We start from the raw sequence: 16742 nt of genomic DNA, 5'->3' as shown, positions 1-16742 counted from the left end.
TTTGGCTTTGGGATTGGTCCCAATGTTTGGCTTTGGCTTTGGGATTGGTCCCAATGTTTGGCTTTGGCTTTGGGATTGGTCCCATCGTTTGGGTTTGGCTTTGGGATTGGTCCCATCGTTTGGGTTTGGGTTTGGATTTGGGATTGGTCCTGATGTTTCGATTCAGCTTTTTGGAAATTTCTGCTCAGGCATTCCATGTCCATGGTCCACGTTAAAGGTTCGGACTGATTTTGAAAAAACACGTCATGTAAGCACGTGGAGGCTGTGTTTACTGCAGAGTCTGGAACAGTGGCTTTTCCAAAAAAAAAAGAATTCCACGTAAAAAAACAGAGGGAGAATCAAATGATCTCCACTCGGTGTCTCAGTAAAAACCTGAAGTCTATACATTCCAGCGGAACGTCATGGCCTTCTGGTCCTGATTCTATAGAACTGTAGCTTGTGTCCAGGCTGGAGGCCTAAGAGTGTCTCGGTCAAATAGGTTAAAATATGTATAGTGACCTTGTCTCTCACAGCTCTAAGGGCTTTTACGATCACACAGCGTCTTTGAACGCCTTCTTTCCTGTACGCATGTGCTCTACCAGGGTACTAGAACTTTTGGCAGCGGTTGTCATGGAGACTAGGAGTTTTTCGAATCTCATCAGGTTTTTTGAACAGTTGGTTGAGAGAAATACTCGCGGGACCTGTGGCCCTTCCAAGAGCAGATTGAATTCACCTGTTTGTAGTGGCATTGACCTGGTTTTGTTTGTACTGCTTGCGGTGAGTTCTCTCAGCTGACCAGGTAAGGTGTTAAAGGTTGGCTTTGCTCTGAAAGATTTTTTGAGTAGTAAAGTTCCCATGAAATACCTCTTCCGTTTCTGATTTCATGCAACATATCACTTGGACATTTTTCACCTTTCTGTCTCTCTGTACGTGTGTGTGTGTGTGTAAAATTTGTCTAGTAAATCTGTTGTATTGTTAGATCTGACACAAATTTATTTCAGCCAAAGAGTGGGCGGTTGCTTTTGGGAACAAGTCGTGTATTGGAAATGAAGTGAGGTTTTCTTTTTTTTTTTTCTTTGGGTTGATTATTTTCGTGTGCTGGAGCGACTCATCAGTGATTCTCAATGCTGTAGGAAGCTCGTGTGCTGATTTTATACTTTTGCAAGGAACAGAACATTCTTACAATTTGGAAATAAATGAAAATATAAGTATGGTCCTGAGGCTGAAAACACAGTAAAGCCTCATCTTTCCCTATTAGACACCATAATCCTGAACACAGCAGGTAGTACACTGTAATTTTCCTTTGTGTGGGACAATACCCGTTGCACCTTCTAAAAATGGTTACTAACTGGTTACAAGTCCCTGACTGGCAGCGAGAGCTAAGAAGCACCATTAACACACACTGATCTCTTAGAATATGTCGGAATGCACCTTAAAGTATAAAACCAGCACTAGACAGCAACTCCTAACCGAAACCAGAGTAGTCGACAATCCTGGTGTGACGTGATTTGAGACAGTTTGTGACGGATGCCTAGTTTATGGAGAAAAACAAACAAACAAACTGAAGACGTCGTTAAAGGATGTTTATCTAGAATAACTGTTATCTGTTGTTCCCCGCCCTCCCTTTAGTGCTCGTTCTACTTCACCGTGAAAACTAAGATGACGACCAGAGATTTTTGCTCAGGAGTGTCTTTTGTCACGAGTCAGAAAAAAGAAAGGGGAAAAAAAAAAAAAAGTTTTAGTCTTAACTTGAGTCAAATGTCGTATTGCCTCTGTATTCAAATTTGAACTGTTCGCTGTTTTATGGAAACATTTGTTGTTCATGTCAACACAGCTGTGGGTTGACATGCAAAACCAGTGGCTTATTTTAGATTAGCAGATCATTCCCGTTTTCCCTCCTGTTTTGTACGTGTGCCTTATTCAAGTGGATTCAAGCAAATACCTTAGCTGTTAAAACCTCTGGTCAACAAGTGTGTGGAAAAAAAGTGTTTTGTGCCATTCTGTTTTACCTGGAGTCTGTTGCCAAGCTGTTTACCTGTACTGTGGACAGTAGTGTTCTGTAGACTACAGCTGGACATGGACTTTCTCTCCTCTGTGAAAACTGTTTCTTTTTTTTCTTTTTTTTCATCTACAATCTTTTGCTTTTGAGACCTTTATATTTGTATATTATTTGTGGTGAATTTAAAGAGTAATAAATTGTATAATATGGTGGTATGGCTTGTCTCTTGATGGATTGTTTGGTTGGATAACTCTTAAGATTGAAAAATAAAATAAAATAAAAATACACACACACACACACACACATATATATAAAATACACACACACATATTACACTTTTAATCAACTCAGCATGAGTAATTACTGAACATCAAATGAGTCAAACGTTGAGTGTCCCCGTACAGCATGTTAGCTGTGTGTTCAGAACCAACAATTTGCAGATTTGATCCATAAATTAATTTATTTTGCACTTAAAATGGCTGTTTTATATGGCTTCCAAAACACACTTGTTTTTATATATTCATAAAATACTGATAACTTTATATTCTCTTTGTAATCCACCTCTTTGGTTCTTCCATCTCCTTGTTCCAAACTGTACATAAAAACTTGACTGAACCTCACGGTATCAGACACAACAGTTTGTGCACTCAATCACGTCACGAAGAACAAACCATGAGAGTGCTGGAATGACGACGAACTTAAAAATGACGTTTTGCGGTCATATTTAAGACCGCCCTCAGAAGGACGGTCCAATTACATCACATCCTGCTCTTGGACACACCCACCTCAGACAAAAACACTTCATCATTCAGTCAGTTTCAAACGGATGGCTCGGGACAGCTTCACAACATACAGAGACCAAGACAAACGTTCAACTGGTTCTCCCTCCCTCCCACACACATACACACACACAAACGTACATATATGTATAAGACAACCTTGTCACATGGTCTTTTTTCAAAATCATGACACCATTACCTGATAACACTTATGAAAATAAACCACAGTGATCACATGACTAAAAAAAAGGATTTAAATGGGTTTAAATTGTTTAAACGAGTCTCTGTATCTGAGTGTGTCCTGACACTGAATCACTTAAGACATTTTTCATTTCTCCCTGATGTTATGTATAAGATACAATAGGTATAATACACTTTGGTTCCTGAGTGCTACATTCTGAGACTGAGGCCTCGTGCGTCAGCACAGGCCTGGCTGTGTGGTGGACTTTGGGAGTTTGTGGTGTGTTTCTGTTGCGGGCTTTGGTGGTGTGTGCTGTGGTTGAGTGGCGTGTTTTGGTAGCGTGAGGTTTGTTTGTGCGGTGGTGTTGTGTGGAGGGTGTGTGTGGTGTGTGGTGTGGTTGTGTAGCTGGAAGAGCAGGGCAGAAGGCAGGGGCAGTGTGTCCAGGGGCTGCAGTGTTGCCAGGGGACGCAGACTCTGCGCGATGGTATGCAGACACCGCTCCTGCAGCGAGTGCAGACGACTCGTTCGCACCCCCAATAACAGCTCCGTGTCTGGGGCCGTGGAGCTGACCAGGGGGTAGAGAGCACAGCCAACCTGCAAAAGGACCACAAACCACATAACCTGAGATATTCAAAACAAACCGCTGAATGACGACATTTCAAATTAAATGCCTTTTTGTAGCTGTTATGCAAACCAAACTGTAATAGCAAAACTAACTGCAAAACAACTTTGTTTCTGCTGCTGCTGGATTACAGAGGCAATGAAATGATTCGAGATAAATATGAAATAAAGTGACAAGCTTATTAGATTAAGTTCCACAAGTGGAAAGGAAAGAGCACAGTATCACTGATGCATGAGAAATGTAAAAATTAGGCTGACTTAGGTCAACCCCCCCCATCCCCCCATCCCCCCATCCCCCCGACTGCATCAGTAAGTGAAAGGCTGTGTTAGAAAGAAAACAATCTGTACATCACACATGCTTAACCGATGACATACGTACACACGTGCACATGACGTTGTTTGTTTATTTGTTGTTTGTTCGTGTTTTATTTTTTTCCCTCCTCACCTCGTCCAGGCCGGAGAAAGCCAGTCCGAGGTTCGCGCCGTTCCGGAAGAACCTCAGCGTTCCCGCATCCAGGTCCAGCAGGACCCCGATGACGGTGGTTTTGTCGTAGAAAGGCTCGGTGTACTTCCTGCTCTTCCCGTTATGCCAGAGAGACCCTTTGTAAGACAAACCCCAGCTCTCCCCGTCCGCCCCTGCGCACAGGGAACGGACAGAGGCCACACTTACAGTAACAGTCACACTTCCACGCAGCCGTCTGTAACTACACTGCACACGCACACACACAAACAGCCAAGTGCTCTTAACACCTGCTTTAGTACATCATTCAGTGAACTCCCCCTTCATCAAGTCAGACACACAAACAACTACAGTAAATTATTGATGACTGCTGGTGACTACATGAGTGATTGTTGTTTCATATGCATGTTCCAAACAATATAACACACAATGTAATGTAATACTTAAATATTTAAACATGGAAGGGACAGTGGTGTATCAGACATAAATAACATAAAATCAGGTGAGACAGCTAACGTAAACATACATTTTTTTTTATATAAGATTAGTGTATTATGGAAGTGGAGAGGTATCACTGTATCTTGACAATGTATGACATTGTGTTGCAACATTATTTTCTGAATGCCTTTATTTGAAGAAAATCTATATTCAGCATGATGCTGTTATCACGTTATTTGTGGATTTGAAATCAGACGAGTTCTTTCTGTGACACATCTTACCTAATAAGTTGATAAACTGCTTGTCACCTGCGTGTAGCAGAGCCTTTTCTGTTCCAACTCCAACCATCACAGACGTCCCATAAGGAGGCTCCAGAAACTCAATTTCCCAGTAGTGCTCTCCATGACAGAAGCCTGAAACACAAAAGTCACCAGTCCCCCTTCATCAAATAAAAAGCAGCAGTGTTTGTCCTGAGGGCACAGGACACAGCCTTGGTTTGTTCATCTATAGCCTACACTTAACAGTCATTCTCTCTGCGTCTTCTTCTGTTTAAGTAAGTGAATGCAAAAGTAAACAGTGTGCCTATACTCGCGTGCGTGTGCGCGCGCGTGGGGGGTGGTGTGGTGTATAAACTCATCTAAACATGGACTAAGTTTGGTTTCTGTCATCCTGTTGTATTAAGCCTCTCCTACTAGAATCTACAATATTTGACAGTCCAATGCTGTCCTCTTACATTTGCACTATTCATTTTATTTTTTAACTGTAATTTAATGTTTGTTGCTGTTGCTAATGTTTTGTATTCTGTTACTAAGTGAACCATTGCGGCATAACAGATTTCCCCTAGTGAGACAATAAAGATAACCTTGAACGTTGAACCTTGTTACAGAGTTATGGTTTTTTGTCCTTTTTGAGTTTAATTCAATCCGCCACACATTTACACTTTGGTTCTGAAGTTACTCCATCTATTACAGAATCGTCATTTGACATACTCTCATCTTGCGGAGCTGATCTGTCATTTACGGAGGGGCACAGAGGTTTCGTCATATTTTACATAATCTGAATCTATCGACGTAATACCTGTTTAATTACAGTGTGACATCTGGTAAACATTGACATATTATCTTGTGAAGCAGCCTTCATAATTATTCTCGCATTAACGTTCGGATAGCCTGCTCTCTTATTTCAGTGTCTGGGGCATCTTACATCAGGAGAGAACGCGTAATGAATTCCGGGATGACAAACGTTTTCCCAAGGTGTAACGTGGGCTACGTGCGCCGCTGTTACCTTTCGTTCCTCTTACGCCAGCCGTGCCCTGACTTTCCAGCAGAGGGTTGATGTGGAAGTACACAGCTTGTCGGCATGGAGACAGCAGGGCGTCCGGTGACTTTCCCTCGCTGTCCCACTCCCAGTTCTCCCAGGCATGGCCCTGGAGACAAGCCGCTGTCGGCATCCTTTAACTCTCTCTCTCTTTATCAAAGGAATGAAAAACAACATAGCTGAGTCGTTTAATACATTCCTTGTCATTTCTTTAAATGACTCAAAACAGTCTAGAAATGGGACTGCATAAAATGCCAGAAACAAACGTTTGTGAATAGCCTACGCCACGTTGCAAAATATTAAAAGCTGTAATTTTTTTTGTTTTGTTTGTTCTTTTCATGGTAACTAGACAAAGGTATTATTCTGTTTATTTTTAGAAAGTTGTGTTGTCCACGTTACCTGCGCAGGCGATGTGCTCACGTGCTGATAGTAATGTTTACTCCTTACGATGACAAACAACGTAGAGCGCACCACTAATTTACAACATATAACTCACATATGTTCAAACCACGCACCTTACGAATGTAACTGTATAGCGATATATGGTTGTTTACCTTGTGAACCTGTCGCCGTCAAAATACCTGTGGTCGGACGTCTTATGTGTTACGCTATTCCATTATTTCATTGCCGATTTGCGTTCAATAAAAGTAGCCTTCGAACTCTTGTAAACAGCTTCGTCAAGTTCAACAACGTATGTGCTCACAAGTAGTCATATGCTTTTGTACAAGACGGAATGTAGGAAACGGGACACGACGTTGAAAACAACGTGAACTCAGTCACATTTCTCAAGTTACCCGCCTAATATGGTAGTGGGTGTGTGAGGTGTTTACATTTCTCTCCGAAGTCCTCGAGCGGAAAACACATTTTTTTTCTCTTCATTTAACTTATTGGAAAGACGCAAATAATATTTGAAATGAATCAGTTTATTACACAACATATACATGCCATATTAACAAGGCGTGTAGATTGACACACTGAAAATGCAAAAGTAGCAAACAGCGCTTATTTCAGTAGCATGGTAAAATGTGACAGTTACATAACGTGTGAGCCTTAGTTCGTCAGATTTTTAAGTGATGTAATTTATTCCCTCTATAAATGACTTAATCGAATAAAAATAGGACAAAAAGTAAAATGTTTTTTTTCTCTGCATTTACAAGAAGCACGTTCGACAACAACTCTAAATTTACGACTGCTTGCGTAGAGCTCTAGTGTTGTTTATGGGTATAAGGTGAGTATTTTTTTTATGGCCAGACTGTTCCTCACGTACCGTAATATTTGTTTTGTTGTATTTTTCCCTATTTTGCTCCGTAATTGTGTAGTCTAAGTGTGAGGCAGCCGATAGCGTGTTGACACATTCAGTGACGTGTGGATGGGATCAGTGTTCATTTGGTCTGACTATAAAACATAACACAAGGGCTGGTCCGATATTTACATTCATTACAATGATCTCACATCGTCAGTTCTCATAGCTAAGTGTCTCGAGAGCTCTGGGTTATTGATTTTTCTCCTCTACAGCCTCTCAGTAAAATCAGGTCTGTATACTAGCCTCTGTGAAAATGAAAACAGCTCCTCAAAATGAAGTGTGTTTGTGTTTAACTTGCCCTCTACACACTTGTCAGTGCGTGGAGTGACTGTGTTTGGAGGAGACATGTACTGAAAATAACAACTAGCATCTTAAAGTGAACAGACTAAAACTCATGTCCTGGAGGAATCAGAAGTGAGAATTAGTGGATAGTTGATGTCTTGTTTTGTTTTGTTTTCTCATGTTTGAAGACTGATCAGAGAGAGTGGAGCTCGATGCAAGACATCTCCATCTACTGCAAGGTTTCTACAAACGCGTCAAATTCATCGATGTTCTTCTCGTATACGGCCAGCTTCTCGGGCAAGGAGTCCTGCAGAATAAACAACAACAAAAAACAACAACAACAACAAATAAAATACCGGTCAGTGCATCATTTTCAACATATTTAATAACTTTGTGATTTTCTATTTAATGGAATCTGTTGTTTTCAAAGGAACCAGGGTGTGAAGACAATGCAAATCCAGTTCTGAGGAGCCACTGGTCGGAATATTCTGGAAGCAGCTCTGTGCTAACACTCCTCACGTAACCAGTGAGGATTGTTTTCATTAGCAGCCAATCAGCATCAGGCATGTGAGTGGTGACTCAGACCAAAGTAAACAGTGTCCAGTGGATGTCCCTGGGCTGGGTTTAAAAAAACTCAAAACTCCTCGTACAAAGTAAAAAACAAAAACAAAAAAAAAAACCAACCTCCACATACTTCACTTCTGTATCTGTTCTCTGTGTAAAACTGAGAGTGTGTGCCTTCAGTGAGCATGACTGATGTAAATGTAAATGCACTAAAAACAGAATGCAGCTCACACCTTCCTTCTCTTGTCTCACCAAATATCTCCATATTTAAATATGCAGCAGCAGCAGAAACAGCATTATTTGTAGTTGATATCTCTGTGGACATTATTATCTTACATGCATGGATTAACTGCCAATGGCCAATCAACCAAACCCTTGAGAATACACGACTGCACGTGAGTGCGCCGACTGCTCGATGCGGTCCGTTTTTTGTGTGGCGAGAGCTACGTTCTGGGAGAGCGTGCTGGCGGGTCTTACCAGGTCCTCGGCCATGGACTGAGCTGTCACGTCGATGGACAGGCTTGCCAGCTGAGGAGGGTTCTGGAACTCTCTGTAGAACGTCCCCAAATCCATGGGCAGCAGGTCGTCCTTGGAGAATGCCGGTTTCTGAACGAGACATAAGAGGTCAGGAGAGCCCGAGAGAGAGAGAGAGAGAGAGAGAGAGAGAGAGAGAGAGAGAGAGAGATGCCTTTACCACAAACAGGCGTCTGTAGGTCAAACAGGCAATCATCTCCTAAGAGACGGATTTATTCTGCCTCCCAAACAGCAGAGGTTCTTTAAGCTAATCCACAGGACTGTTTTCATTTCACATGATACTGTCTTTAACAGGTTAAAGTGTGAAAGACCAGGAAGAACCTTCTAGATTCTCCATGTCCCTTCATGTCTCCATATCCCCAAATCACTTGCCTTGGCTCAGTAGAAAAGAGGGTATATAAAACGCGTGTTTTGATCTGCTGTTTTCCTTACATGTGGCCATTCAAAGAGATCATCACAGACTTCACAAGTCCCTTTGAGTAAATAAAACTGTATTTTGCTTCTCATCTATTCTCTGTTGTACTTGTTTAAGAACCTGCACGTACAAGAATATGCAATTCCCTCAGGCTTTTTCACTTTGATTTCCCAGTTATTATCTTTGGACAGAAATCATGAGCACTTAGCCCTTGGTGAGCCGAGTTTCCAAGAAGCCATAATAATCACTGCATGAAACACATTTGTGTGTCTGTCCGTGTGTGTGCGTGTGTGTGCGTGTGTGTGTGTGAACGGCCAGTGTGTGTTTGGGCACGTACGAAGTCGACCATGACGAAGTCGTCCTGTGTTTGGCCGGTGCTCTCGTTAGAGCTCTGAGAGTGAAGACTGCCCTGCAGCGGAGAGGATGAGGCAGGAGAGTCTGGAGGATGGACCTGGCAGACAGACAGACAGAGAGACAGACAGACAGGCAGAGAGAGAGAAACACAGAGAGACAGACAGACAGAGAGAGAGAGAGAGAGAGAGAGAGAGAGAGAGAGAGAGAAAGACAGACAGACAGAGAGAGAGAGAGAGAGAAACACAGAGAGAGAGACAGACAGCGAGAGGGAGAGAGAAACACAGAGAGAAACACAGAGAGACAGACAGACAGACAGGCAGGCAGGCAGAGAGAGAAGAAGAGAGATTTGACTTTAAAGGTCCTGTATTACCGCTCATTAAACAAAACCATGCAAAACCATTTCTTGATTTGCTCAGCACAGCACAGCTCAGAGCGTTTCATCCAGCTTTAAAAGACCAATGACGGTGCTTTAAACATCGTGTGAAGTGCTGCGTGGAAGTACACGTCTAACGCACATTAAACCACGATGAGGGTGCAGCCCTCTCTATTTTTTTTTTTAGAGCTCTGCTCTATTGCCTACAACACGTGAAACAACAACAGATGAACTCTCATTAAAAAACAGAGCCGGAACATAGTGCACTGGTGGTGTGTTGACAGAGTACGTACCATGGGGTCATTTTCCTCAAGGTCGTAACCTCTGGCAGCAAACGCAGCGAAGGGCAGGTCCAGACTGGCCGTGGTCACCTGAACGACACAGACGCGTTAAAACACAGAAACCTGAGCACTCCTCACACACAGCGCGTGCTGAGGTAACCGACACGGTGAGGTGTGTAAGTCTGTGTTGGTCACCTGTGAACTGGGCTTGTTGACAAAGGCTCCGACTTTCCTAATGAAGGTGGTCTCCAGAGCATCAGACGGGGACACGCTCTTCATCTCGCTGCTCCTGGACAATGTGTCTGCACCCTCACCGCTGCCAGTCAGAGACATCACACACACATGCACGCACACGTACATGCGCACAGAAAGACAGACACGCACGCACACACACACACACACACACGCGCACAGACAAACGGATAGAGAGACAGCCAGACACACACACGAGCACAGATAGATAGACAGACAGATACACACACACACACACACACACACACACACACACACATTAAAAGTCATGCCAGGAAACTTCTCAAATATATACCTTCAGCATAATCTTAAGTAAAATGGCATTAACCTGAGCAAACTTGAAAAAAGTCTCTTTGACTTATATGTCAAATCAGCGTTCTTGCACACTGCAAAGAAAGTAATAAATGCTGCCAAGTAGTTTTGACTCATTCTGAGTGTCAGAGTAAGATTTGCATATGTGGGTTTTCAGCCGAGATGGTTCCTGCATTCTTCTGTCAGGAACTTTCATTAAGATGCTCCACCCAGGTAACTGAGTTTGTCTTTTTAGTCCCTTTGTGTTGTGACAGATTTAAGAATCACCTGGAGAAACTGGTTTAAAGATGTTTCTCAAGAGCCTAACTCCCCTCAAATCCTTCACAGCTCCCCAAAAGTCAAGGCCGAAAGTTAAAGGTTAAAGGTTAAAGGTTAAGCTTTAGATCCTAAAAGTAGTCGTGGCTACGGGGCCCCGGACTTTCTCCGAGGAAAATGACTGAGATTCTGTTCAGCTGCTTTGGGACTCCAGGTCACCCCCCCCCCCCCCCACCACCACCAAATCTAGAAACCAAAGAGTGCAAGCCCTGCCATATAACCAATATCAGCCTTCAACGAATTCTACTTCTGACCTTCTGTTTTAGAGTCGGTGTGAGAACGCTGGTGGTCAGAGATGCATGTGATCAGAAGTAGCAATGACCTTGCCCACTGCTAACGGACAGGGGCGTGGGGCGTACCTGCTGCAGGCCGAGGGCGGGGCAAGGTGGGCGGTGTCACCAGGAGGGCATGAGGGGACACGCCCATGCTCAGCCTGAGCGCCGTGACTGGGCTGAACGGGCACCTGTGGGACTCCGCCTTCTTTCCCCTGCACAGCCATCTAGAGAGAGAGAGAGAGAGAGAGAGAGAGAGAGAGAGAGAGAGAGAGAGAGAGAGAGAGAGAGGACTAACGTCACACACAGGTGATGACCAAACTTGACATGGGACACTTGACTCTGACATAGGTCTCTGGGCTTTAGCTGGATCCTGGCAGGGCTGTGGCTGGATTCTGACTGGTGTCTGGCAGGGCTCTGGTTGAGTGTTTAGTTGGTTCGGGCAGGTCTCTGGTCGGGTTCTAGCTGGTTTCTGGCATGTCTCTGATTGGGTTTCAGCTGATTTCTCTGGTTTTAATTGGTTACCTGGTGAGGATGAGCAGCATTGAATGTGGTGGGGTGACTCAAGTCTGCCGTGCCCAGAACCGCAGGCTGATAGGGCAGACGAGAACTGTAGAGCTGAGAACGACAGAATCAGAGAAAGAGAGAGAAAGAGAGAGAAAGAGAGAGAAAGAGAGAGAAAGACAGAGAAAGAGAGAGAAAGAGAGAGAAAGAGAGAGAAAGAGAGAGAGAAAGAGTGAAATGTCAGGCAGGAGAGAGTGGAAGCTGGGAAAAAATACTATAAGACTCAAAAACAAACCAAAAAACCCCCCCCCCCAAAACCCTCACACAGTTATTCTACGACTTGCGGCATGCTTGGACGAGACTGAGCTTAAAGTTCTGACTCCAGTGTATGTTTTCAAATGCTGCGTTATAGTTCTGGTTCCAGTGTATATTCCAGTATATGTTTTCAAATGCTGCGTTATAGTTCTGGTTCCGGTGTATATACCAGTATATGTTTTCAAATTGTTCTGGTTCCATTATATGTTTTCAAATGTTGCATTATAGTTCTGGTTAAAGTATATATTCCAGTCCATATTTTCAAATGATGCATTATAGATCTGATTCCATTATATATTCCAGTATATGTTTTCAAATGCTGCGTCTAAGTTCTGGTTCCAGTATATGTTTTAAAATGCTGTCCAATGATATGATCACCTCTGGCAGAAGATCTGTTGCAAGTTTCACTGTAATTTACTTACATAACCGAAAAGTTGTGGTGACATTTAAAAAAAAAGAAAAAAAAAAGAAAGAAAGAAAAAGCACTTTGAGAAGAGAAGAAAAAGGGGACGTGACTTAGCAAAAGACAAGCAGAGATGGTATAAGCACAGTCTTAACTGAAATGCAGTTAGCGACCAGGTCATGCAGAGTTAAGCTAAGGTGAGGACTGAAGCCAAGGTGGAGAGGTGAGTGAGGTGTAATGTCAGGGGACCAGTAGAGGGTGGAGTCACACATTTCAGATTAGGGGGACTGCTCATCCAGCAGAGGTCCTGAAAACAAACGAAGAAAGTCTGAAGTGATGAGGTGGTTGCAGGTTTGAGCGATTTCTGCTGGGTTTGCCTGTGCTGTCTGATCCAAACCGGTGGGCTCTGTTTCAGTGTTTCTCAGAGGGTTATGTGGGACAGACGTGGGGGTGGGGGTTGGGGGGTGGTGGTAGTGGGACACCCTAAACCAAGCGACTTGTCGGCCAGCACACAGAACTCACGTGATGTGAGAGGGCCAGGCCCATGACGGGGACCTTCAGTGTGTCCATCAGAGCAGGCTTAGGCGTCTTTAATTGTGCCTGACTCACAGTGCATACACACTACACACACACACACGCACATACACACACACACACACACATACACAAACATATAAAAATAAAAAAATGCACAGAGAGAAAGAGTAAGAGAGAGAAAGAGAGAAGAAGGAAAAAGAGAAATGACAGCACTACTCAAATGATCATGAAATGAAGGGAGAGAGGCAGAGAGAATCTGGTGACTTCCATATTTGTCTGAGTGGGAAAAGCATTTGCCCACAGACACGACGGCCAGGGGTCCTAATGGCAAAGTCACCGGATTCAGACGCAGAGATGATACATGGCTACAAGGCAGCAGGCGCTAAGCTAATACTCAAACAACGGATGAGATGGTTCAAATGAACATCCTCTTTCTTTCTGCAGTTTTTGTTGTTGTCGTCGCTGACGTTGCATTAACGAGCCATCTGGCCGATTAGACGGAAAAACTCACAGAGATAAAGCTGAAGCTCAACAAGAGGAAGTTTCACGGCAAAAAAACAAACAAAAAAACAAACAAACAAATAAAAAAAAAACGACCACGACCATCGTGTCAGAGCTCAGAGAACACGTGGCTGCACGTCCAAGCAGTAACACACACGTGGGCGGAGCTTACCTGTGAGGGTGGAGAGGTGGAGAAGGAGGTGGTGCACACTTCCTGAGAGTCCTCCACTCCTGTGTAAGCCACGCCCTCATCCTCACCTGGCGCTCTATGACAACGGCCAGACTTTAACATACAGCTCTCTCACATAACGGTGTATACACCCACTGTGCAGTATCCCTCGCTGTAAGTGCACTGTATAAATGCTTTCAGCTGCACTGAGCGCAACTGAATGTAGTACAGGTGACTGCTACAACCTGTGTCTGACTCTCACCTGTAGTTACAGGGATGCATGTGTGCCACGTTGCCATAGGGACGCTCCACAAAGTGATCGATGATGATTCCCATGATGGGAGCAGTCCTCTCAAATTGCCTGTCAAACAAAAACCCAAAACCAGAGGGTCCTGTTGGATTACACTGTTTTTATCAAAGAGAACGCCCCACACCTCTAAAACAACACTAAACAATGCCCCGCACGCCAACCCCTCAGAACAACTCTGAGCCACAGAGCTAAATTACTACAGTTACCATGACGATAGAGTGCTCTGTACCTGGTGGACATAAAGGCCAGGTTTGTGCGGTAGGCACAGGACAGAGTAATGGTACCAATGGGAGTTCCCACTATACCGATGCGGACTGTCTGGAATCCTGGGACAAGGTGAACAAACACACACACGCACATTACTTTACTGAGCAAACCTCTGCAGACTGTAAATAATGTAACTGCGTTATAGGGTTTAAGTTTTAATACCTTCTCCAAGTCCTGAGAGTTGGACATCTCCAAAATATATCCTGAGTAAGACAGTAATATAACATTAGTTCTATAAACCTCATACAAGGCCTCAAAATAACAGAGTTTATGCATTCATCAGATCCCTCTGCCATGGGTAAAGCACACTGTTATATATTCTTCATTAAGGCCTTATGAATTATTAATGAGGACAAACATTAAGGTAAATGCTATGGAGTATATGTGACAGTCATATGTAAACCAGGGCCTTCTGACAGTTGGCTCTGGAGCATGTTCAGTGACGGTGTGTGGAGAGCAGCGTCATACCTGTAGAGAATGACGTAGTCGTGGCCTTGCTTACGCGACAGCTTGTAGGCCGGGGTTACTCTGGTGATGGCCAGCAGGGATTTGAGCAGTGAAGACAGGCGGTTGTAAACCGTGTAAGACACTTTAATGTCTTTGTCGCATCTGACACAAATGAAGGATAAGCCTGAGGTTAGTACAGTCAGCGTAAGAACGTTCATTTTCGATGCAGAACGACCGAACTTTCGAAAAAAGCGCGAAAACAAAATTTGAAAAAATTTTAATCAAGAGATGGCTTACTTCTCATTCATCTCCAGACACCATGTCTCCAACTCCATTGAGTCTCCCTGCACAAGAACCACACACCATTAGTGCTGTCTTCAAGTCAAAACCTTTGGTGCATAACGATGCATGTGGTCCAGAAACAATTTATTTTTATTCTAGACCGCCTAACGATATCGGCAACTGAGGAAATCAAAGAGATAAGGATTTAGTGATGGAATAATGTGAGTAAGACTCTTCACTTACTGTTGCTTATGTACAATACACTAAAATAAACAAACAAATAAAAAAAAAAAAAACATCATCTTTCACTGTTCAGAAAAATCAGAGAGACTTGAAGCAGTGTGATTTAGTTTGCCTTTGACGATGCTATTTATGGAGAGAGAGTAGAGCAGCCCTGTTACCTCGGAGGTTTTCAGGGAGATCTCCACACACATGGACCGGCCGATCCCGGGCAGCTGGCCAGCCAAAGCTTTCTTCGCTTCATGGGTCACCTCTGGGATGTCCTTTATCGCCAAGTTAAACTACGCCGTTTAATTAAAGGCAGACAGATACAGTTACACTCAGAACTGAATTCAGTTAACTGAATTCTTTTTTTTTTTTTGGTGAGAGTTTGAGTGTGTCTTTGCCTTACCCAGTCTGAACCAGTTGGCGATGATGACGACCTGGTACAGATTTTCTCTCCAAGTCGAGCTTGAACAATCACCTGCACTGTCTATGACCAGAACACGGCGAAAACCCGTGTTAGGACAGACAGACAGAAATTGGACAGTTAGGAATTAATACGATAAGAGCAGTTTACATGTGATGACTTAAAAAAAAAAAACTAACATCGAGAGAGTTAAAATGTCATATTCAGAGAAATACCTTTAAAGCAAAAAATTTGATGAATTTATCCAAGTCTTTCCTATCCTGCGGACTCAGGTCGCTGTCCATTTTGACACGAATCTGCACCATAACCATATAATTAGGTCAGGCCAAACACCACATCTGAGAGGTAACCATACAGCACATACTTGAATGAGACGATGCAAAAACACAGGGGGAAAAAACGTGCCTACTGTGTTTATGCAGAAGTCTCTAGAGTTCAGAGTTCACATCCATTAATAAATATCTCTGAGTGATCGTCATATTCATTACTAGCATTCGTTTCTAAAAAAAATAAAAGACGGTTATATAACTAGATGAAGATTACAACGTCACACAATAAGAGTGTTGGTCAACAAACAATCACCTAGCCAGGCACTATTGCGTACGGGGGATTTAACCCAGAACATGCCTATGACAACAATAACGCTGTCAACAATCGAAATTGCGGACTATTTGTACTAATGACTGTGGACTCATACAAAGACACAGGAAACAGACTCTCCTGCTAAATTAGAAGCATTTTAGGAAAAGGACAGCAGTTTTCGCAACAATATTCAATGCAATCTAGCTTTAAATACCCCACGTAAACAGAGTAGCTAGCTATCCTTCGCTGGCTAGCCAAATGACAACACGCATATATACTTACAGATCATCACAAACGTCTGAATCACTGTTTTCCCCTTCGATACAGTTTATCCGGAGTATCAGGCCCAAGTTATAATGTCCAATAATAAAATAAACTTGACGTATCCTGTACCCTGATACAATCAAATGTGTCAGGTCGCCACGACACCATATACCGTCAAAGGCTCCATTTTTGTTTATTTTCTTCAGAGCTAGGTCAGAGAATGACGTGTTATAAATGGTATGAAATCGGAGCGCCACATTCACTATATCATTTTAAAATAATCAGTCTGACAGTATAGGTTACGTATATTATATGTGTCATAATTAAATATAATCAGTTTTTTCACTTGTGTAGATCATTATTAATTTCATAATACTTGGAGTCTGTAAAGTTGCGAGAATAACGAAAGTGCAATTTAGAACATACATCCGTTGGATGTGCTTGCAACGTCACGTTTCAATGGCGGTGTAAACAAAATGGT

At 43.1% G+C, this 16742-nt stretch overlaps 2 protein-coding genes across 3 annotated transcripts; both read right to left on the bottom strand.

Moving 5' to 3' along the window:
* Nucleotides 1-2419: 2419 nt before the first annotated feature.
* On the bottom strand, nucleotides 2420-6492 carry si:dkey-23n7.10 (SPRY domain-containing SOCS box protein 3). 2 transcript variants are annotated; one of them, XM_030794496.1, is made up of 5 exons: nucleotides 6174-6492; nucleotides 5742-5924; nucleotides 4739-4870; nucleotides 4005-4195; nucleotides 2420-3532 (listed from the first exon to the last, which is right to left on the bottom strand). In XM_030794496.1, exons 2-5 carry the CDS (start codon nucleotides 5905-5907, stop codon nucleotides 3176-3178), a joined length of 846 nt encoding a protein of 281 aa, XP_030650356.1. In that variant the 5' UTR covers nucleotides 5908-5924; nucleotides 6174-6492; the 3' UTR covers nucleotides 2420-3175. The 2 variants fall into 2 exon arrangements, with proteins under 2 accessions (XP_030650356.1, XP_030650357.1); XM_030794497.1 differs by having other exon boundaries at nucleotides 6329-6492.
* A 224-nt stretch (nucleotides 6493-6716) lies between these two features.
* atg13 (ATG13 autophagy related 13 homolog (S. cerevisiae)) lies at nucleotides 6717-16447 on the bottom strand. The gene is made up of 18 exons (XM_030794396.1): nucleotides 16280-16447; nucleotides 15631-15753; nucleotides 15398-15478; nucleotides 15168-15287; nucleotides 14782-14828; nucleotides 14506-14646; nucleotides 14200-14240; nucleotides 14000-14096; nucleotides 13723-13821; nucleotides 13464-13557; nucleotides 12776-12874; nucleotides 11557-11649; nucleotides 11119-11258; nucleotides 10076-10196; nucleotides 9893-9970; nucleotides 9210-9323; nucleotides 8401-8529; nucleotides 6717-7666 (listed from the first exon to the last, which is right to left on the bottom strand). The coding sequence occupies exons 2-18, from the start codon at nucleotides 15724-15726 to the stop codon at nucleotides 7589-7591; spliced, it is 1668 nt and encodes a 555-aa protein (XP_030650256.1). The 5' UTR covers nucleotides 15727-15753; nucleotides 16280-16447; the 3' UTR covers nucleotides 6717-7588.
* Between the last annotated feature and the right edge of the window lie 295 nt (nucleotides 16448-16742).

The sequence above is a fragment of the Chanos chanos genome, chromosome 2 (genome assembly GCF_902362185.1).
Source record: "Chanos chanos chromosome 2, fChaCha1.1, whole genome shotgun sequence".
Taxonomy (NCBI): Eukaryota; Metazoa; Chordata; class Actinopteri; order Gonorynchiformes; family Chanidae; genus Chanos; species Chanos chanos.
This window is presented reverse-complemented; position numbering and strand designations above follow the sequence as displayed.